Source organism: Capsicum annuum, chromosome 2 (genome assembly GCF_002878395.1).
Source record: "Capsicum annuum cultivar UCD-10X-F1 chromosome 2, UCD10Xv1.1, whole genome shotgun sequence".
Taxonomy (NCBI): domain Eukaryota; kingdom Viridiplantae; phylum Streptophyta; class Magnoliopsida; order Solanales; family Solanaceae; genus Capsicum; species Capsicum annuum.
The window spans coordinates 140,535,239-140,557,621 of record NC_061112.1 but is presented as its reverse complement, the minus strand read 5'-3'; the positions used below and the strand labels follow the sequence as shown (position 1 = coordinate 140,557,621).

At 34.7% G+C, this 22,383-nt stretch overlaps 2 protein-coding genes and 2 pseudogenes across 3 annotated transcripts in view; 2 read left to right on the top strand and 2 right to left on the bottom strand.

Moving 5' to 3' along the window:
- The window catches only part of LOC107859965 (nucleolar protein 6), a 32,045-nt gene extending 31,571 nt beyond the window's left edge, over nt 1-474 (top strand). The window contains exons 25-26 of one of the 2 annotated variants that reach the window (XM_047407223.1): nt 107-193; nt 273-474. In XM_047407223.1, the coding sequence (XP_047263179.1) occupies nt 107-193; nt 273-461 (276 nt within the window). In that variant the 3' untranslated portion in view covers nt 462-474. Of the gene's footprint in view, nt 1-106; nt 221-272 lie in introns of those variants that run through there. The other variant, XM_016705137.2, reaches the window with a different exon arrangement.
- A 1,540-nt stretch (nt 475-2,014) lies between these two features.
- LOC107859967 lies at nt 2,015-8,557 on the top strand (annotated as a pseudogene).
- On the bottom strand, nt 8,545-9,608 carry LOC107859968 (protein N-lysine methyltransferase METTL21A). Its single transcript, XM_016705141.2, has one exon. The coding sequence runs from the start codon at nt 9,493-9,495 to the stop codon at nt 8,692-8,694; it is 804 nt and encodes a 267-aa protein (XP_016560627.1). The 5' UTR covers nt 9,496-9,608; the 3' UTR covers nt 8,545-8,691.
- A 1,902-nt stretch (nt 9,609-11,510) lies between these two features.
- Nucleotides 11,511-13,378, bottom strand: LOC107858293 (annotated as a pseudogene).
- Nucleotides 13,379-22,383: the final 9,005 nt, after the last annotated feature.

The following is a 22,383-nucleotide window of genomic DNA, read 5'->3' as shown; positions in this document are numbered from 1 at the left end:
GGCATTTTTTCCTTCTGAGGTGCAAATCAGTTATTCAATCCCTAGAACCCTTTGTTCCCATGATGCTGAAGACTTTCCCTTTTCTTCCTTCCCCTATTTGATGCAGAAAGGATTTTCCGATGAGGTGAAGGTATGGTATGATGCTGTGGGTGGTGATGCTCTTGGTCTTACGTTCGGAAAAGCAAGTTCAAAGGTATGCTTTCTAGATGTACTGAAGTAACAAATGATGTTTGGAAGGTTTAATAACAAGATACCTGCATTCTGTTTTCCAGAAACGGAAGCCTGATCGCTCCACTATTTCACCTCCTCCAAATATAATAATATCTCTTATCCTATCATTTTATCTTTTATTTTATTTTCTTTTCATTTTTTATTATCACTTTATTTTCTCTATTCTATTTTTATTTTTTTTTTCATATTTGAAGATAATTATCTTCATAATTTTTAAGATTTTAAAATAAAATATTATTACTGTCTTTCACTCTCTTAAATCTCTATTATATAGTTTCATCCATTTAAGCCTCTATATGCTATTCAGAGTTTGTTATAAATTATAACGGAAGGCGAACATTCTAAACATATTACAGTGATATTTACATAATTAAGACTTAAAAACTATGTTATTAGTGAGCTCCAGAAACTCAGCTGTAATGCATTATCCAAACAAGTTACTGTTTCCTAGTCTATATCGGAAGGAGAGAACAATATCCCCACACAAGCTTAGAAGGAGGGCAAAAAACTTACCATGAAGCAACTTAACTTTCCCCGTTCGATCAATTTCAACAGAATACTTAAGAAGGTGGCCTCTCATTTCAGTGACTTCATCAGTTGTATACTGTAGCCAGTTGTGTTCACCAAATACTTTCATCCGTCTCACGCATTCAAGACTCTCTGGATGATAAAATGTCATTGATGGGAGGTTCTAGTTATCAAAATACTCTTACTGTTAGTGCTGTTGACGAAAATATCCTCAAATAAGACAAAATAGTAGTAACCAAAGTCTTCATTATTTAAAAGAGTAAAATATAATCATTATTATTTTTAAAAAATGTATAAATTTCAGTAACTAAAAATATATTAGTGAAATTACTTTTAACTTTGTAAGAGTAAAAAATTTATTAAGGAGTGTGTCCAATTCAAATGGGATAAATAGAAAAGATTGAAAGGCTTATTCAACTATTTTACGTTGAGTCCACTTGATTCATTGATATTTTAGACAATACTTCCTCAATATTCATAATAAATGAATTGTTTAGATATTGTTGATATTTAAAGTAATTTAATTGTTTCAATAATAATGTTGAAATTTTCATTTATTCTTATACTTCATTTTCGTATTTCTTATATCATGAATTTAAGAAATTTAATTGTTCCTATTTATTTATTGTTTTAAATTTATTTTTTAAAAGTCAGTATTGGAAGCAATTATCATGATAATTGTTTTGAGTTTTTAAGTGTTGTGTGCTAATAACTAAAAATGACAAAAATAAAAAATAAAATCTAATTTATATCTTAATTTTCTTTTTATAATAGATATACAATACCCTAACAATTCACTTATTATCGAAATGAGGAAGTCCTCCAAATTAGTGATCAATAATTAGAAAAGTGACCACTAAATGCATTATTTTTTTATAGACGGAATACATATACAAGCCCCTTAACTGTTCGACTTTTCGTATAAGCACCTCAATTAGGCCATGTACCTATTGAACCCTTTACTCCTTCACAAATAGTTTCAATTGAGCCCAATTTGCTGATGTGGAAAAAAATTTAAACTGCATATAATACACACGTCAATGATGTGGCAAAGTGACAAATTAAATAACAACATATGACATTTTAATTTAAATAATTATAAAAATAATTTTTTAATATAATTAAATTTAAATTAAAAAAAAAAAACATTAATACCCCACTACAGCCGTACCCAATCCTAAACCCCCTCCCCGTTCTCTTCCAAACACCTCTTTTCTTATCTTTACACAACAAAAACGTAAATATATATATATATATATATATATATTCTTCCGATATCCCTTTCCTCACTATTGAAGCACTTCGATTCCATCATACCTCTTTCCCCATCATTGAAGTATTTTGATTTTATCATACCTAATAATATTTATCTTTCCGATCTTCACTTCACTCATTTATTTCTCCACTAAAATAATACCCGATAACAATCTCAAATGAATTAGTGTTTTGGGTATTTGGAAAAAGCTCCGTTGGATGTGGACCATCTACTATGGCAGGCACCGGTATTTGTTATCTTCAAACAAACTCAGTCAGTGAACCTCTACCGTCTTTCCTTTGCAAATTGAGTTACCTTAAATTTGGTGATTTGTCTTATAACAAAATCACGATGACCAACAGAACCCATTCATAATCTCCAATGAGAGTTCGATCGTGAATGGGTCTGGGTCGCTATTTTTACTTTGCCGGAGCTCCGGCGAGCTCGGCGATCGTGATGGTAGTGCTCAAAACAGTATTGGATATCAAACCCTGTACAGCAAGGCTTGGAATTGGAGTCTCGGATTATTATTGTGCTGGCTCCAAGGCTTGTCTACTGTTGAACCCCAACCACCAAATTTACCGTTCAACTTGCGGAACTCACTAGGATCCCAGGTGGAGGTTAGTTCTGATGCCTAAGTGAATGTTGACCAAAAAATGTTAGGTGTTGACCGAGGTAGGAGAAAGATGGAGAAATATGGGGCTTTGCTTGTATCTCGCGCTTTTTGAACTGAGGGATGGCTTTAATAAAGGTTCACTTTGTAGAGCCCCTCTTATGCTAGAAGTGCATCATCTCTGTCTAGTTAATCAAGATATGAAGGCAATTGTCCCACACGTGGTTTGTTAATCGAGATTTGCAGCAGTCAAACCTGGGTTCAGGCTCATACCTTTCTTCTTGGACTTGGTCTAACAGCTGGCCAACAGCACTTTTCCTAAATTCAACAGCACAGTAAAAGAATTCCTTGGCGCATGTCACAGGTACAAAAGTCGGGGGGGGGGGGGGAGAAGACCCATAATTGACCGAATTTATTGCGAGAGTGTGAGCCCAACTTTTCTCTATGATGCAGATTGTACAACTAACAGCGTCTGGAAACTTTGAGGAGGCCTTGGCTTTGTGCAAATTGCTACCACCAGAAGATCCAAGTCTAAGATCTGCAAAGGAAGAATCAATTCATATAAGGTGATCCCACCACCACCCTTCTGCTTTTGACCAAATTTGTGCTAAATTGTAAGTCAATGGTGACAGTATCTGATTTAGATCATTTTCAGCACACGTATTGGCTCACATATTTTTCTCTGACTTTTTGTAATTTTATCTCATTAGTTATTTTCTTTAGAAAGAAGGAAAGAAAAGGAAGTGTTGAAACTAATACACATGAAGATTGATAACGAGTCCTTGATTCAGATACGCACGCTTTCTTTTTGAAAATGGGAGCTATGAAGAAGCAATGGAGCATTTTGTGGCATCTCAAGTTGAAATCACTTACGTGCTCGCCTTATATCCATCCATTGTTGTTCCAAAATCGTCTTGCAAACCTGAGCCACAGAAATTTGCGGATGTTGCAGATGCACCATATCTCTCCCGAGGCTCCTCTGGTCTGTCAGACGATCTAGATTTTGCACCTTCGGATGTCTTAGAATCTGATGAAATGGCTATAGAGTCCAAGAAAATGAGCCACAGCACTTTGATAGCTCTGATTAAATATTTTCAGAAGAAGAGATACAGTGTCTTTGAGAAAGCCACAACTGAGGGAACTGAAGAAGTGGTTTCAGATGCTGTAGGAGATAATTTCACTTCTTATGGAACTGGACGGTCCAAAAAACCAACCAAGGTAACTTTTCAGCATTTATCTTATGCCTTCCTTCGACAGCAGTTTTGGGAAGTCTTTTTTGTTGAATAAGTTCCCAATTGAAAGTCAGTTTTGACATTAAGGGAAATCTATTTCAGCTGCACAAATTATATTGGGCCGTTCAACATGGACCTTTCTTTGCATCTGAATGTAATTACCTTCCTGGCTGGCTGTCTTTGATGTATTTAATTAGAAAAAACTGATCAGAAAGAAAAAATTCAGTTAGTGCAAAATAATCTGATGGAGTATTCAAATTATAGATCATTTATAACCTTCTGAGATGTACTGTTTCATTAGTATCTTGCAAAGCTAAATGTCAGGGAGGTATGGTTTGATTCTGCTATATGCACAAGTACGGGCTTATTTTAGTGAGATCTACTGAAGGGAGAGACCGCTTATGCCTCAAAGAGCTGTTAGTACTGGGGTAATTCTACATAGCTGTATTGCTTACCTAATTTACATCTAAACTGAAGCTTCTTTGATCTATCTAGGACAGAATTCATATCCCCATCACTTCCATCGCTAGGGATATGGCTGCAATTCTGGACACTGCACTTCTTCAAACTCTGCTTTTAACTGGACAGCCCTCTGCTGCTACAGATTTTCTGAAAGCCCTCAACTACTGTGATGTGAAAATATGCGAGAAGTTCCTGCAAAAAAGAAGCCAGTATGCTTGTCAGCTAGAACTTTATAGATACAATTCAATTCATTATGAAGCACTGAAACTTCTTCATCAACTGGTAGAACAGTCCAAGTCAGAGCAAACTCCTGCAGAGCTATCAACGAAGTTCAAGCCTGATATGATCATTGAGTATCTCAAAGTATGCTTCTTTGTCTGCTTTTATTTTCTTTCCTTTGGGATTTTCATTACGTTAGAGATGTGGAAGCTTGTAAAGTTTTGGATCAGCTATATTGAGATCTGGAGGGCAGTATGAGTATGGGTCCATGTCGAGGCAGATATCAAGCATAATCAGCTGCCAACTTTACCTTTGTGGAAACAATTTCCAAGATTTCGGACCGTGACGTTGGAGTCCATTTAATCCTTTAATTTCTTTACTTTTATACATGTACGTTTCTGGAATTTCCTTGGTTTCTTTTTCTTTCCTTTATACGCTGCATTTGTGCTCAGCACAAGGTAAAGTGAATCTCTCTTTAAGGGATTTTATGGAACAAAGCTTCGCCAACATAGTTATTGTATTATTTCATTAAATATACACCTGATTATTTCTTTTTTTTTTGGCAGCCCCTTTGTGCAACTGACCCCATGCTTGTCCTGGAGTTCTGATTGCCTATTCTTGAAAGCTGTCCTACGGAAACCATTAAGCTATTCTTGTCTGGTAACATTCAGGCGGACTTGGTGAATTCTTACTTAAAACAGCATGCTCCAGACATGCAGGCAACATATCTAGAACGCACTTACCATGAACGAAAATAGCATCTCCGAGGATCTCCAGAATGAAATGGTAGAGGAACTTGTTCATCTGTCTGGTTTTCTGTAGCTTCTCTCTTATTTCCCCTTTGTACCTTATATTGCACAAAAGCTATTAAAGCAACATTGGAGTGAGAAAATTGGGGAACAATTATCTTGCCTCCAAAACTGTTTCTCAGGGGATAAACTTTTGTGCTTCAATTACATGCTTCTGACATAAAAATGTTGAGTGTGTCTGTGACTATGGTAAACGTGCTTAATAACGTGTGGCAGGTGCAAATTTATCTCTCAGAAGTGCTTCATTTGTATGCTGAACTTAATTCCCAGAAAAAGTGGGATGAGAAAACATGTTCTCCGCCAAGGAAAAAGCTATTGTCTGCTTTGGAAAGTATCTCTGGATATAATCCAGAGATGTTGCTGAAGAGACTTCCACCAGATGCTTTGTATGAAGAACATGCAATCCTTTTGGGGAAAATGAATCATTATGAACTTGCACTGTCTATTTACGTGCACAAGGTATTTTACCCACCTTAGCTATATTTTAGGGATATGCTTTTATCTAATGCATTGGTGCTTTCAAGGGGATTTAAGGTATGGCAAAAATCTAAACTGTGCAAGTTCTTCATCATAAGCATTATTACAGACTTGTATTGTGAACCTGACATTTGCTGTTAGATCTGTTGACTAATCTAGCAGCCAATCTCAGTAATGCGATCATTTCACTCTTTTGTTGTAGTGAGTGTACCTTGGTCAGATATGTTAACCTTCTCAGAGTTTTAGCACATCATTGGATTTTGCAGTTACCTTTTTTCTTTGTATGTTGTTGTTGGGTTAGTATGCATTCCCAAGTAGGGGCGTCAGGCGTCGTCTTTTTTGTCAGTAAAACATGTATAATTTTATGAATTTGATGGCAGACATTGAAGTCTTTTCAGTTGTCTGTTTGTGTTGCATTTTACCAGCTTGAATTGTGGGTGTTTTTCATACTAAAGTAAATTGCTCTCTTTGATTTGTAGCTTCATGTTCCCGAACTTGCACTGTCCTATTGTGATCGGGTGTACGATTCAGGACTTAAACAATATTCAGCAAAATCTTATGGAAACATTTACCTGACTCTACTGCAAATCTATTTAAATCCTACGAAGACGGCAAGAAATTTTGAGAAGAAAATTACTAATGTGGTATCATCTCAGAGCCCTGGGATTCCAAAAGTTGGTTTTGGAACTACAGCAAAGGTAAAAGGAGGCCACACCAAGAAAATTGCTGAAATTGGGGGCGCTGAGGACAGTCGATTCAGTCCAAGTGGCACTGACAGAGGTAGGAGTGATGGAGATACGGAAGATGCTGCCGAGGAAGGAGGTTCTACTATTATGCTAGATCAGGGGCTTGATCTTTTGAGCAGAAGGTGGGATCGAATCCATGGGGCCCAAGCCCTGAAACTGCTGCCAAGGGATACGAAGTTACAGGTAAAAAACATCAAAATGTGATGGAATGCATGAGCTAGACAAGAAAATTGGTCATTAGTTTAATCGAAAGGGGCTGAAGTAACAAACATCACTCCTGTGTACAGAAGTGATTCTCTCGGAAAAGAAACCAGAGACAGCTCAGCTAAACCATCATGTCACAACCCCTCCCGGGCAAAAGCTAAAAATGAAAAAGCTCACTAGAGCATAATCTAAAATATTTGTTCAAGAGTGATGGTACTCTCTGCATCTGAGCTAATCATGTTAATATGTTCTAAATTCCTAATCTATGGTAGTCATGGTCCTTAACTGCATATTAGGAGTTTCCAGCTATATTATCTTTAAATATTGACTTTAAGAAACACATTAAGGAACATGCAAGGTGAAGTTTGATCAATAAAGAGCATCCCGCGTTCACCCAGGGTCTGGGGAAGGGCCGCACCCAAGGGGAGTGATGTAGGCAACCGAACCTAATACAAACATTAGTGGCTGTTATGATTCTATCTAGTGTTACTCCCAATGCACTGGTAGATATCAAGTTATTAGAAGATAAGGTAGTAGAGCCTTTATGGTTTTCTGAAAATTCACTTTCACTCATAGTGGGATAGTACATTGTTTATTTGTTCGGGTAAACATCCTTTCATACCTTGTGAAATTGCAGTACCTCTAGCTTTGCCCTGCTCATGGCATGAGTGAGAATGTTTCACATCTTGATGTCAGTATTGTACTGATCCATTTTGGCTTCATTCAGAACTTGCTTCCATTTCTAAGACCTCTTCTGAGGAAATCCAGTGAAGCGTATCGGAACTTCTCAGTGATAAAAAGCTTGAGAGAAGGTGAAAACCTACAGGCAAGTTTTACTGTGGTCACACACAACATTTATTTGTGGTCATTTGGGTTTTCCGACATCCTCTTACTTGTTATTTTGTTCCCCTGTCCCCCAGTGCGGCCTAGGTGGTTAAGGAGGCCTGTTATATCAATGTAGAGTACATTGATTTTCTTTACGGCATGATTGAGAATGTTTCACATCTTTTTCTTCTTTCTTATGGCAACTGCCAATTATCATCTTCACGATTCAACTGTTTGAGTTTATGTTAGAGACTGTCTGGAAATTGAAAGCTAATCCTGAAGTACTTAATTTCTATGACTAGATTGTTTTACTAAAGCTGCGGTTTAGTATTTGTTGACTCTCATAGTAAAGCTGTGAACGAAACAGGTTAAAGATGAACTGTATAACCAAAGAAAAGCAGTCTTGAAGATCACAAGTGATAGCATGTGCTCTCTTTGCAACAAGAAAATTGGCACCAGTGTCTTTGCAGTCTATCCTAATGGTACAACAATTGTGCACTTCGTTTGCTTTAGAGAGTCGCAGAATATGAAGGCAGTTGGAAGAGGTTCTCAGTTGAGGAAAAGATGATAATGAGACTTTGGATTTGGATGAACTGAATGTTTTGGTTGCTACTTGCCGAATTGATCCCTTTTCTTCATGCTAGCACCGTTTAACATGTTCTGCAGTGATGTTTATGCCAAGAGATACGAGATGTGCTTCTCGCAAGGGAATATGTTACACACATTTTGTTGTATATTATGTCAAATGTGGTAGTGACTAATTGATTTGAGCTTGCGTAATTTTTCTGTATTAAAAGCGATGAGAGCTTGTATTTGAGGTGATTTATAACTTAATTATGAAAAGCATGTTTGTATGTAAGAGTGTGTGTATGTAGTGTTGTGTTGGTTGCAACTCAGGTTGTGAATCTTCAATTAACTAAAAATGCAATAATACACAATTTCCTTTGTTGATTGTACTTCCATGTAAAAGCAAAGAGCGTTTTACTTCTTTGCTGGGCAAAACCCCATTGTTATACATTACAACAAGATTCATAAACTGACATCCAACCAACATCAAACCTTGGTTGACGATAGTGGGTCTCTTGGAGACTTATCTTTTCGCGGTAAACAGGTACACAACCACCCCAGTCCTAGACCCATTGGATGGAGGCTCGGTATGTATGATTTGTACATCAAAAAGCTTCTTAGCTCTCTTGAAGAAAACCGATTCCTTCTTCCATCTTCTCAAATGAGCCATCACAAAAGCTATCTTCTTTCCACCTCCTAACAAGAAAAACCTCAACGTCTCAATCAAAGGTTCATACAGGTGATCATGATACACCACATCAGATCCCAAAATCAGGTCATAATCTCTACCAACAGCCTCCATATCCAGGTTCTCCCCCCAGCTAAGCGCCGCCACATCAACAACCCCAGTCTGCTTTTCCAAAACCTGTGAGTTCGCATCAACATTGAACTGTATATTAGGCAGCACATGAGGAAGGTCAGTTACAGTAACCTTAGCACCAAGAATTGCAGCAGCAGCTATCCCAACAACGCCTGTACCTGAACCCAGTTCAAGAATACGAAGGGGCAATGACTCCCCTACCCCTTTTTCCCGACATTTCAGTAAGTCAGAAAACGGAGACGTTAATCCGCCACGGGTGCTGTCAAGGAGAGTAACAAGAACGGTAGCAGCAGGCCAAAGTTGGAAAGAAAGGCCTTGAGATGGGAGTTGTCTGATGACAACGTTGGAGTTGATGGATTGGAGAAAATAGAGCTGCTGTTGTTGCTGCTGACGAGTTGCATGATTAGCGTCATTGTCTTGTGGGAGAATCATAGTGAAGGGATTGAGGTTGTCGTTGTCTATGTCTGTGTCAATGTCTCCTTGGGTTTCAGCTATTGGAGAATTCATGCGACAGGCGCCGCCACTTTATTCAAGGATTTATCTTACCCAATCAACAATTGCGGAGGTCTTGCCCTAAAATCCTACTTGCTCTCTCCAACTTATGTGGTGAAGTTCAAAAATATACAAATTTGATTTTTAAAAAAATAAAATTTATATATTTTTTAAACTATATATTATATTATATTATAATCATAATGGTTACCAGTTTAAAATATACTAGAAAATATATATTAAAAAATTCTATTAAAAATTTAAATAATATTATGTAAATTAAGACAACAACATTAACATAACCAGTATATTAAGGCGGAAGAGTGAAAGATCAAAGTTTTTTCCAAATAAATAGTATAGTAAATGATTTTACCACCAAAAATATTACTAATATAAAATGGTCAAGTTGCCAGAAGAGTTTGATGGACGCTAGATGGCAACGAATAAAAAAACAAAATGGCAGGGGAGTGGGGAGGACTGAGGAGTGCAAGTTGTGGCGGGGTGTTCGATTTGGATCATTTTTTAATAAAAGAAAATTAAATTAATTAAGTCAAAATTTTAAATATTTTAATTAAGTTGGTTTTTATTTTATATTTCTTTATTTTTTTGGTTTGTTCCCATTTTATTAGTTTTTTTTTTTTTTTTGTAACATATATAATAATGTACTTCCAAGAACATGTTACGTTAACTATATCCCAATACAAAACTATGAATCAATTAATCTTTACGTAAAGAAGGAAACATATGTATGTAATCAAGTTATATGTTTAGTTTTCTCTAAAATATTGTCTTATCGTCCAATAATAATGCCTGATCGAGCAAGAGGCAACCTGTAATATAATCATCCTTAGAATCGCTAAAGATTCTTCATATTGTAAATGATATTACTATCACTACTATTTAATAAGTAAAACGAGCTGTACGAAGAAGTTTCTACGCTCTCAACTCCTTTCTCCCTGTGTGTGTATTCCAAATATCTACATTTTTCTTGAGCTTGCAGTTTACATATTGGTGTATAAGGTACTTTTGGGTTTTCGATTCCCTGTTTTCCTGGCTCATTTGATTTGTATGTTGAATTTTGTTGCAGGTTTCTTTTTCCGATCACATTTGGTAATTGTGTATTTGAATATAATTTCTAATTTAAGCATTTTATCACTTGGGGTCTTAACTCACTAAGTTCGATTTTGTGAGCTTTTTATCAATTCCGTTCAAATTTGTTCTGCTTCTCGTGTGATGTTCACTCTCCCAAATTTTGACCTTTCAATTTTGGTGAGTTTTTTGTGCAAAACTTCTTGTTTTGTTGCGCTTTCTTTGTTTGTACGTGTAATTTTATAAGTGTATTTATTTTCTGCGTACATAGATAGAGATTTAGTTTGATTCACTCATGCATGTTTGAAAGTATACACCTTTCTTTAGCGTTTTGAAACTCAAACTGAAGCAAACAAATGTTAAGAGGCTATACTTGAGCCATTTCCAAAGCTATCAGGTTACTCAGTACCATCACGTCATTGAGGATGATGTCGTTAATTCCTGTTGCGATATTATTAGCAATGGTGTTGAGGGGATGCTAAATGACTCCAGTTAAAGTTTCTCTATATGTCCTGATACAAAGACCAATGAGGCCAGTTGATTTTTTCTATTACTTTGTTCAGTTTGAATCCAAAGTTTTCAACTACTTGTTAATTTCTTACATACATGCTGACTTTTAAGTCTTTGAAATTGATCATTTACTTGCATTCTGTAACAAAATCTTAATGCTCAATTAAAAAGGTGTAATATATGGCTACTACTAGTACATTCCAACAACTCTTTTCTAGTACATTTGCTTTGTATATGGTACATTTTCGTTCAAAGAGTTGCAAAAATATGCTTTTACCAATTGACTTTTACATGCAGTTTGACAAAAAAGGGGGTTGCCTTTTTATTTTATTTTTGTCAAGTGCGAAACCAAATGCAGCTTTAAAAGTTCAGCAAATATACAAAGTACAGCAGCTCAAGGGTTCGGGACTGAGAGCTTCTGCTCATGGAAATGTTGCAAGAGAGATATATACATCACAATATCAAACTCTTTGCATGAGTGCCCAAAAGCTAAATTATATAGATCAAGTCGGTCTTTTTACTGAATAAAAGTAGCCAAAAGCTAAATGATGAGTCATTCACAGGCTGGTTTTGGATCAAAGCAGCTTGGAAGGCAGACAGAGGGTAGCGGTAATCCATGATGAAGGTGTCTCTTCCAATTCTGCCAAACTGTAGAATGACTTTCTCTTGTTCCCCGACTGGTATATTGTGGGAAGGATCAACTGCTGCCAGTAGCTAAAATTTTTTAACAGAAGCCATTGTGACGCGGCCTTTAAAATTTAAGCACCAGCCCTTCATTTTTTCATACCACCAAGGAGTCTTGTTTTTTAGCATAAGTGACTCTTGAGAAGTCACCTTCACTGCTGACTTTGAAAAGCCAGACGAGCTGGTATCCATATCTGACTCCTCTGCTTTCGAAAGTGGTGCAGAAAATGACTTCTCATTCGGCGCAGGATTGAAGACAAAGGGATAGAGTGCATGGCGCAATGCATTCTCCTAGGTACGTCCTCTTTGACCATTAAAATTGAGTAAATACGAAATGGTAGCTACTGATCTGTCAGGTACTGTTGGAGAAACTTGCTTCACCTGAAATCTCTGACTGAGTCGGCCATGTTGAATGGCTTCATCACTTGGAGGTTGGCTTTCATTTATGGAAAACTTGTTCCCAAGAAAGTTAAGACCTGGTCAAATTGTTTTCAAATATTATCAAAGTAATTGAAGGTAAGTAGAACTCTTTCTTTCGCCCTTATTTTCTTTCATTTACTTCTTTGCATCCTGCTATTTTGAAGGGGTGGAGGGGATCAAGTGAAGGAAATATAATTGGAAATTTGAGTACTTGCCTCAGAAAAATCGTCTGCAACCAATGAAATCACAAAATCTGTGCCTGTTACCCTTCTGATCCTTTTGGCAGCCAACAATAGTTTATCCCTCGGATCCTCAGCTGTCATGAAGTAAAAAATCAGTTATGCATCTTTCATCGACTAGAGGAATCTCCGATCAGAAACAGAGACCACAAACATTGCGTAGAAGTTATAAAAAGCCTTTTCATTTCTGATCTGGTGTACTAAGTTGAACGTTAGACATAATACATCAGCCTAAGTGTTAGTTCCGCACTAAAGTAGGATCTTCAAATCTTTACAAGACAAACTCTTTTTAATTAATCGAATACAAAAGAAAGCTTCAAGCTATGAAAGACAAGGAGTCACTTAAGAGGATATCCGTTCACCTTTCAAGTGTTAAAAGAAGAGACGTGTAGATATGGCTTACATGGAATCAGGCCTAAGTAGAGGCGATAAACTGAACTAGCTTTGTCCCTTTTGATAAAGCATCGGATTGGGGATTCACGGGGACCCGGCTGGTTTAAAAATGGAAACGAAAGATTTCTCTCAGTTTATACCAACATTATCACCAGTAGCAACAAGAAGGAAAATGAAACAGATTAGAGAGATTACCTGCTTCAGTGAAATGGGACCACATTCCTGAGGAGTCTTAACAACATCCTTGGTAGTTTTCCTCCATGAGTTGCAAACAGATGCACAGGAGACAACGACAGCACGATCAGGCCATGACACCTCACTCTCTTCAACCCTACGGATGATATCCTGTAGCACCTTTGGCGGTAAGTTTGTCCACTGCCCTTGTTCAATAGGATCAGAAAGAGCTAACTCAGGGACAATTTGGGACTGGGTTTTGCTACTCCCATGCTTCCTTATAGTACCCTCCCCGTCTTTCATCTCCTTCAGTTACGAATAATGGTCTTGAAAGACACTTCAATTCAGTACAAGAACTGAACCTTTCCTTCAATGGAAGAGCAAAGCATTTAGAACAATGAAATAAAGAGAAACCTTACACCACATTTCAAGCAAGCATTGACTGAATACCCATGAGGAAAAACTTTCAAACAATTTTCACCTTTTAATCACATGAATGAATTACTCAACCAACTAACCCTCAATTCCAAATTTTACGGGCCAACTAGATGAATTTCCTTTAGTCTTTTAAGGTAAATTTTGAGATTATCTAAAAGAGATTGTCTTTAATCTAAGATCCATCTATTCACTGACAGGCTAATCAGAACAATGGTATAGTACAGTATTTACTAACATGAACAAGTTCATAATTTTGTGTATTTCTTTCCTTAATGTGTGTGAACATACTCCCTATGGCATATTCAATCAAATACATGTTAACAAAAACAAACCCCTTTCACCTTTTCAAGAACCAAGATTCAATTCTTCTCAAAATTTCAACTCGTATCAATATAGTAAAGCTAGCAACCGACGAACAAAAGGTTTAAAAATAATAATAATAATAAAAAGAACAATGACGGGAGCTATCAACCAACTGATTAGCAGAGTCCTAAATTATGTGTATGTGGAAAGTGGACTGCTAAAATAAACAATCAAATAAAAATAAATAATAGTGTCATCAACATAAACTAAAGAGGCAATGCACCAGCGGTATGGCTGTGGGTGAGAAGTGAGAAGTGAGAATGTGCAGGTCTCAAGGCTCAAATCCCAGGTATATGTTGTCAGTGGAGGGTGTCGCATATCCTGTAAAATTATTTTTTTTTAAAAAAATGAAGATGGACAATATTTTTTTAATTAGTAAAAATATTTATTTGATATAATAAGTTGAATCGGTTTTACCAAGAAGAGAGTGATAATGAAACCCTAACAGCAAAAGGGATGGCAAAAATTAGTACAGCGCAGTAAGAGTTGGCAATCGTGAAAATGACTGGAAAACAAACTCGAATAAAACAAAAATGTTCTTCTTTGGGTTTGGGGGTTGTTTTGATAAGTATCTCTATTTAACACTTCATGTAATGCTCGGAAAAAAAATTATTGAAGTTCTTAGGAAGGATTAAAAAAAGTAATACACATAAATTAAAGGAAGATAAAAGAATTTATGATCTCAATTGGAGTTGTTAATTGTACCTTTGGAAAAAAAAAATGAACAGAGAGAAGCAAACAACAAGGGTCGAGAAGTTGTTCCACAGTTAGTAGGAAATGTTACGTAAAATACGTGTCCTATAAGTTTTGGTATAAAGATTGAATGCATGCACTTCTATTTATTTTTTTTCCTTTTTTAGAAGTTTTATCTATACATTGCTGGGGTGGTTGTGTTATTACATATAGATAAGAATGAATTGGATTGATTGATTCTCATATTATAGATGAAATGATAGTTTTAAGTTATATTTATGTTTCATAATATATCATATTTTATTGAATTATATTATTTTGATGGATGTAATATTTAAATAGATTGAATTATTTTATTTTAAGAGCAAATCTATAAGAAAATAGACTACAGATAGAGTTAATATTATGAGGTCAGTTACAGGATAAAATAGGATTATTAGATAAGATAACATAAATAAAATGAGAATGAATTTAACGATATGATAACATAAAATTTAAATAACAATTAAAACATATACATATTGTACGTAAATTAACAATACAATAGATAACGATCATCAGAAAAATGTTCATGATTTAACAGATCTCTTATTATATAAGATTTTCTTTTCATTTATTATTAATATATACTAGATGGGTCGTGCTTGTGCAAAAAAAATTTTGACATTCGAAAAGGTAATTCCTATTGATTTTATGTTTCAATAAATTTTGAAACAAATACATCAGTTAAAGATTTTTTAAGAGTTATGTTTCAATTAATTTTGAAACAAATGCTTCACTTAAAGTTTTGAGTTACAAAGGAAATGAATTTGATAAATTCATTATTCATAAGTTTTAAGTTACAAAGAAAATGTATTTGACAAATTCATTATTCATTAAGTTTTACGTTATAGGTTCTTGAAAGAATGATATTTTTTTGTTTTAAAATATACATGAACCTATTAACTATTACTTAATTAATATGCTTCTCATGCATGAAACTTTCATCCTATAAATAGTGTTTTCTTTGGTTTGAAAAGACAAGCACACAAAACTACTTTCCCCTTGAAAACACTAGAGAGACATTGATCAAATGGTGAAATCACCAATTTAAGAATAGAAGAGCAACATTCTTGAATGCTACTTGTTTTGTGGCTTAGTTGAATCCCGAAGATAGAGTTGTCACTTGTTTTTTCGTTTGCTCGTGGGAGAGACTCCAACTATCTTCAAGAAGCGTATTATCGTGCCTCTAAGCCAAGCAAGTTTTATTTTGAATTTCTTGTATAATTATCATTATTGTTCTAACAATTTGAAGATAGTTGTCTCTATGGCTTCTACATCAATATCAAATAGTATTCCATCTTTGCCTAATCCTAATTTTGAAATATTTGATGGCAAAGACTTTCCTAGATGGCGTGGAAAGATGAAATTCTTTTTAAAACGATTAAAGTTGGCATATGTTTTTGAAGAACCTTGTCCTAATGCTCCTGGTTCTGCGGTAGCATCTGACGAGGCTACTTTGATTAAAGAACAAATTGCCAAATGGCAATATGATGATTATTTGTGCAAGAATTATATTCTTGGAGGAATGTCTAACAAATATTATGATCAATATTATGTTAAATGCAAATATGCTAAAGAGATATAGGACACTCTTCAAGCTATTTATTTAGTCGAAGAGGCGAGTTCTAAGAAATTTCTCATTTCAAATTATATGAAGTTCAAAATGATTGATGACAAGTCAATCACTGAACAAGTACAAGAATTCCAACTTATAGCTAATAAAATTGTTATATCTGGAATTGCTCTTGATGAAAACTTTCATGTTGGTGCTATTGTATCAAAACTTCCTCCATCTTAGAAAGAGCACCGAAGCAAACTCTTACACAAAAAGAAAGATTTGACTCTTGAACAATTGTTGCAACACTTGCAAATTGAACGAGAGACACGATGGCGCGATAATAATAGTTTGAAGGAACCTGTCATGAAAGCTCATATGGTTGAAGAAAAATCAAACAAGAAGGAACCTGAAAATAAAAATTTTTCAAAGGCAAAGAAGACTACAAATTTCAAGCGTAATGGTGCCAATTTTAAATCTGGTGAATGCTATCATTGTCATAAAGTTGGTCACTATGCGCGTGATTGTAGAATTCTCAAAGCCGAAAAGAAGAAAGAAAAAGCAAATAAAAATAAAAAAGATGATCTTATGGCAATGGTCACAAAAGCATTTGTAGCGGAAGATCAAGTGGAATGGTGGATAGATACTGGCGCAACTCGTCACATATCAGGTAACCGAAATTCTTTCAAGACTTATGAATTAGTGAGGGACGGTAAAATTATATATATGGGAAACTCCTCCTCTACTAAAGTTGTGGGAAAAGAAACTGTTGAACTGAAGTTTACTTCCGGAAAGATAGTTACATTGATGGACGTATTGCATGTTCCTGATATTCGAAAGAACTTGGTGTCAGGTACGCTTCTTTCGAAGCATGATTTTAAAATGATTTTTGAGGCAGATAAGTTTATTTTATCTAAAAATGGCATGTTTGTTGGAAAAGGTTATGTTGCAAATGGAATGTTTAAACTCAATATTGAAAATGAAAATATTTCTGCTTATCTTGTGGAGTCTCTGGACTTATGGGACGAACGTCTGGGACATGTGAATTTTAGATCCATTCAACTTATGGTGAATAATGGATTAATCAAAGATTGTGGAAAGAATCATACTACTAAGTGTCTTACTTGTAGTAAATGCAAGATTACTAAGAAGCCCTTTAAGACAGTTAAAAGGACTTCCACACTTTTGCAATTAATCCATACTGATATTTGTGAGATGGATTATTTGTCACGTTATGGAAAGAGGTATTTTATCACTTTTATTAATGACTACTCAAGATATACTTATGTCTTTCCATTGAAAACAAAAGATGAAACATTTGAGACTTTCAAAACATATAAAGCAGAAGTTGAAAATAAATTGAGTGTGAAAATTAAGTCAATTAGGTCTAATAGAGGTGGAGAGTACTTAAAGTCAGATTTTATTGATTTTTATGAGAAAGAAGGCATTGAAAAACAATTGACCATGTCCTATATACCACAACAAAATGGTGTAGCAGAAAGAAAAAATAGGACTTTCATAGAAATAGTTAATTCTATGCTTTATGGATCTGGTATATCTGAAAATTTGTGGACTGAAGCCTTGCTTCAGTATGTCATATTTTGAATAGAATTACTTTCAGGAATCATGATGCATCTTCATATGAACTTTAGAATAATCGAAAACCAAATATAAATTATTGTAAAGTATGGGGTTGCTTGGCTCTTGTTCGATTACCAAATCAATATTTAACCAAGAGTCGCTATAGAGGAGTAGATTGTGTGTTTATTGGTTATTCACAAACCAGTAAGGCTTATAGATTTTTAAATCTTGAGACCCCAAGTCCTCACACAATTATTGAATCTTTACATACTAACTTTTTTTAGCATATATATCTCAAGAAAAAGATTCTTTTGAACAAGATTCAAGTTCTTCTATTTCTCCTCTTAAAAGAAAAATAGTTGAGTCATTGGAAGAAAGTCAACCAAAAAGTAGTTCAAGATCGGCCAAATCAAAAGAATTTGGACTTGATTTTCAAGCTTATTTGGTTGAAAAGGATCCTGAAAGTTATGCTGAAGTTATGTCTTCACATGATGTTCCATTTTGGCGTGAAGCAATTGATGATGAAATGCATTCTATATTATCTAATAATACATGGATATTGTCAGATCTTCCTCCTGGATGTAAACCAATTGGTTGCCGATGGATTTTTAGGAAGAAAATGAAATCCGATGGTACTTTAGATAAGTACAAAGCTCGTTTGGTAGCTAAAGGCTTTACTCAATTGAAAGATATTGATTATTTTGATACTTTTGTACCTGTAGCTCGAATGACCTCTATTCGTCTCTTGATTGCTCTAGCAGCAATTCATGGTCTTGTGATTCATCAGATGGATGTGAAAACTGCATTCCTGAATGGAGATCTAGACGAAGAAGTCTACATGAAACAACTAGAAGGATTTGTCAATCCTGGTCAAGAACGTAAAGTTTGTAAACTTCTTAAATCTCTTTATGAATTAAAACAAGCTCCAAAACAATGGCATGATAAATTTAAAAAAGTTATGATTTCTAATGGCTACTTAATCAATGGTGGAGATAGCTGCATATTTAGTAAATTTCAAGAAAATTTTGGTGTTATAATATGTCTTTATGTAGATGACATGTTGATCTTTGGAACTGATATCGAAAGAGTCAAAGAAACAAAATATTTTCTTGTTTCTCAGTTTGAAATGAAAGATTTTGGAGAAACTGATATAATTTTAGGCATCAAAATTGTAAGATCGGCAAATGGTTTGACTCTTACTCAATCAATTTATATTGAGAAGGTTCTAAAGAGGTTTGGTCATTTTGACGACAAGTCTGCTCCTACACCATTTGATCCTAGCATCAAACTAGCCAGATATTGGTTATACTGTAGGAACTTTGAGCAAGTTTACTGGTAGCCCTGGAGTTGAGCATTGGAATGCCTTAATTTGTGTTTTAAGGTATCTGAAGGGTACAATTAATGTTGGCCTGCATTATTCTACCTTTCCAGCAGTTCTTGAAAGCTATAGTAATGCTACTTGGAATTCTTATCCGAATGACTCTAAATCTATTACTGCTTGGATTTTCACTTTGGTTGGAGCAACAATATCTTGGAGATCAAAGAAGCAGACATGTATTACTCACTCAACCATGGAGTCAGAATTTATCACTATGTCTTCTGCTAGAGAAGAAGCTGATTGGATGCAGAGTATGCTGATAGATATTCCATTATGGGGTAAGCCAATACCATCTTTGACTATATATTGTGATAATAAAGTTGCTATATTTCTGACTTCAAGTGATTGTTACAATGGCAGGTCAAGACAAGTTTGTCTCAAACACAATCATGTGAGAATATTATTGGAGGATGGCATAATATCGCTTCAATATGTGAAGTCCAAACTCAATTTAGCAGATCCTTTGTCTAAAAGGTTAGGCAAGGAATTGGTGGTACAAACTTGTAATGGAATGGGAATGAAGCCTGTTGTAGATTGATTGTACTTTATGGTAACCCTACCTCATGATGTAATCTTAGGTTCAAAGGGAAAAACAAGTAAAGTTACAATTGTGAAGCACATCCATAAAATTTCCTTTTTCCCTAGAGAGTGAGTAGATGTGCATAAGTTGAGATTTATTCTCTTGATAAATCTAGGAGACCGATATCGGTTGGAGTAAATAATAACACTCTTGATAGATTTGATAGTATTCCTACAAAAGAAAAGAATGAGATTGTATTCTCTTATTAAGTCTATACACTGATTTCGGTTGGAGTGTGTAGGAACACTCTTGATAGATTTACTGATACTTTGTTGTAAAGGAGGATGAGATTAATTTCTCTTAATAAAATTCATAGACTACTTAGTCGGAGTATGCAAAGTTACTCTTGATTAATTCACCGCACTAAGTGCGAAGTGGAGGCCGCTTCAATAAGATTTTTACAGGAAAATCTTAAAGCACTTAGCTAAAAGGATTCGGGACACATGGCCGTAAGGTGTCAAAGGATTTTGATTTTCACCGGAACATAACAATATGCGTGGAGTATTTTTCTACTTCATTAATGAACCACTTAGTTCAAGATTTGTTCACTAAGTAGTCAGTGATTTAGAAAGTCTTCACTAGCTAATGGTTCAAATCCAAAAGACACCATTATTGATGCATGTTGCTAAATTAATGTCTCAAATGAATTTTGTTTTTTAAAGATAAAATTTCTTGAAATAAGTGAGGGATTGTTGATTTTATGTTTCAATAAATTTTGAAACAAATACATCGGTTAAAGATTTTTTAAGAGTTATGTTTCAATTAGTTTTGAAACAAATGCATCACTTAAAGTTTTGAAACAAATACATCGGTTAAAGATTTTTTAAGAGTTATGTTTCAATTAGTTTTGAAACAAATGCATCACTTAAAGTTTTGAGTTACAAAGGAAATGAAGTTGATAAATTCATTATTCATAAGTTTTGAGTTACAAAGAAAATGTATTTGACAAATTCATTATTCATTAAGTTTTACGTTATAGGTTCTTGAAAGAATGGTATTTTTTTGTTTTAAAACATACATGAACCTATTGACTATTACTTAATTAATATGATTCTCATGCATGAAACTTTCATCCTATAAATAGTGTTTTCTTTGGTTTGAAAAGACAAGCACTCAAAACTACTTTCTTCTTGAAAACACTAGAGAGACATTGATCAAATGGTGAAATCACCAATTTAAGAATAGAAGAGCAACATTCTTGAATGCTACTTGTTTTGTGGCTTAGTTGAATCCCAACGATACAGTTGTCACTTGTTCTTTCGTTTGCTCATGGGAGAGACTCCAACTATCTTCAAGAAGCGTATTATCGTGCCTCTAAGCCAAGCAAGTTTTATTTTGAATTTCTTGTACAATTATATTATTGTTCTAATAATTCCTACCTATTTTAATTGTTAGGAGGTAAAAAAAAAAAAAGTAATCAGTACCATCGAGTTGAATGTCAACATAATATGCTCCGAACTATATATATTCAGTTGTGGCACAAAATTGTTGCACTATTGAGTTATCTAACAATAACAACATACCCAGTGTACTCCCACATAGTGAGTTTGGAGAGGGTAGAGAGTACGCATACCATACCACTAGCACAGGTGAAGTAGAGATATTGTTTTCGATAGACCCAAGACTATTGAGTCATTCAGAACGACAAAAATAATAGTTAAATTGTTCATGTTGGATGTCCAACTAATACAAGAATTGACTCATATTCAAATAGATAAATCTAAATTCTAGCAGCTATTGGTAGCACGTGTTCATCTGTTCAAAACTATCAAAATATATAAAGTTAGAGCTGATTGTTCAAAATCACAATAATTTGAGCAGAGAGCTTAAAGTAAACAAGAATAATTTAATTTTGTCTTAGTAAGATAGTCTGAGACCTTAAAAGTGAATAAGAACAATTTTTTTGCTTTATTCTATTAAGATATGTTTTTGAATAATGATTATCGACCATTTTAGTTTTCAGTTGTAAAAAATGTTTTAAGAAATGCATCTAACTAATCATCACATTTCTGAAATCCTAACGAGAATCATTTATTAGTTCTTCATTTTCCCCTAAAAGGTAATTGTGAATTCATCATTAGTGCAACAAAGAGGAAAAAAATCTCTGCCACAGTCCCTGCCCTTCGAGTGAGCATTTTGTGTGCATTGGGTAAACCCCTAGGTAAACTCCGTGTGATGAACTAAATTGAGAAGACATTAGGAAAATTTGATACCGCGACCTCTGATTTGAAAGTGTCCCCTCAAATGCAAATGCAGCTTTAAAAGTTCAACAAATATAGAAGGTTGAGCGGCTCAACTTGCTAAAATAAACAATCAAATAACTATTTTTTATGCTGTGTCATCAGCATAAAATAAAGAAGCAGTGCAAAATAAACATGTATAACATAAAGGGATACTAAGTTAAATAAAAGTTGAATCTTTTTTACCAAGAACAGAGTGATGAAACCGTAGGCAAAAATTAGTGCATGGCTGCAAGATTTGGCAATGGTGTAAATAAGGATAAGACAGAAACGTACACACACAAAAGAAGATGGTTACTAGGAAGATAAGCATCTTCTAGGGTGTGAATCGGTTGGTTCGGTTCGATTTTACATATTATCGGTTTGGTTTATCGGTATTCAGTTTTTAAATATGCTAAACCAATAACAAAATCAATAACATATTTTTTATTAGTTTTCGATTTATCGATTTTTAGTCCTTAATGATTCGGTTTTCGGTTTAACCGATAAGAAAATACTCATAAAATAGAAATAGTATTAACTAA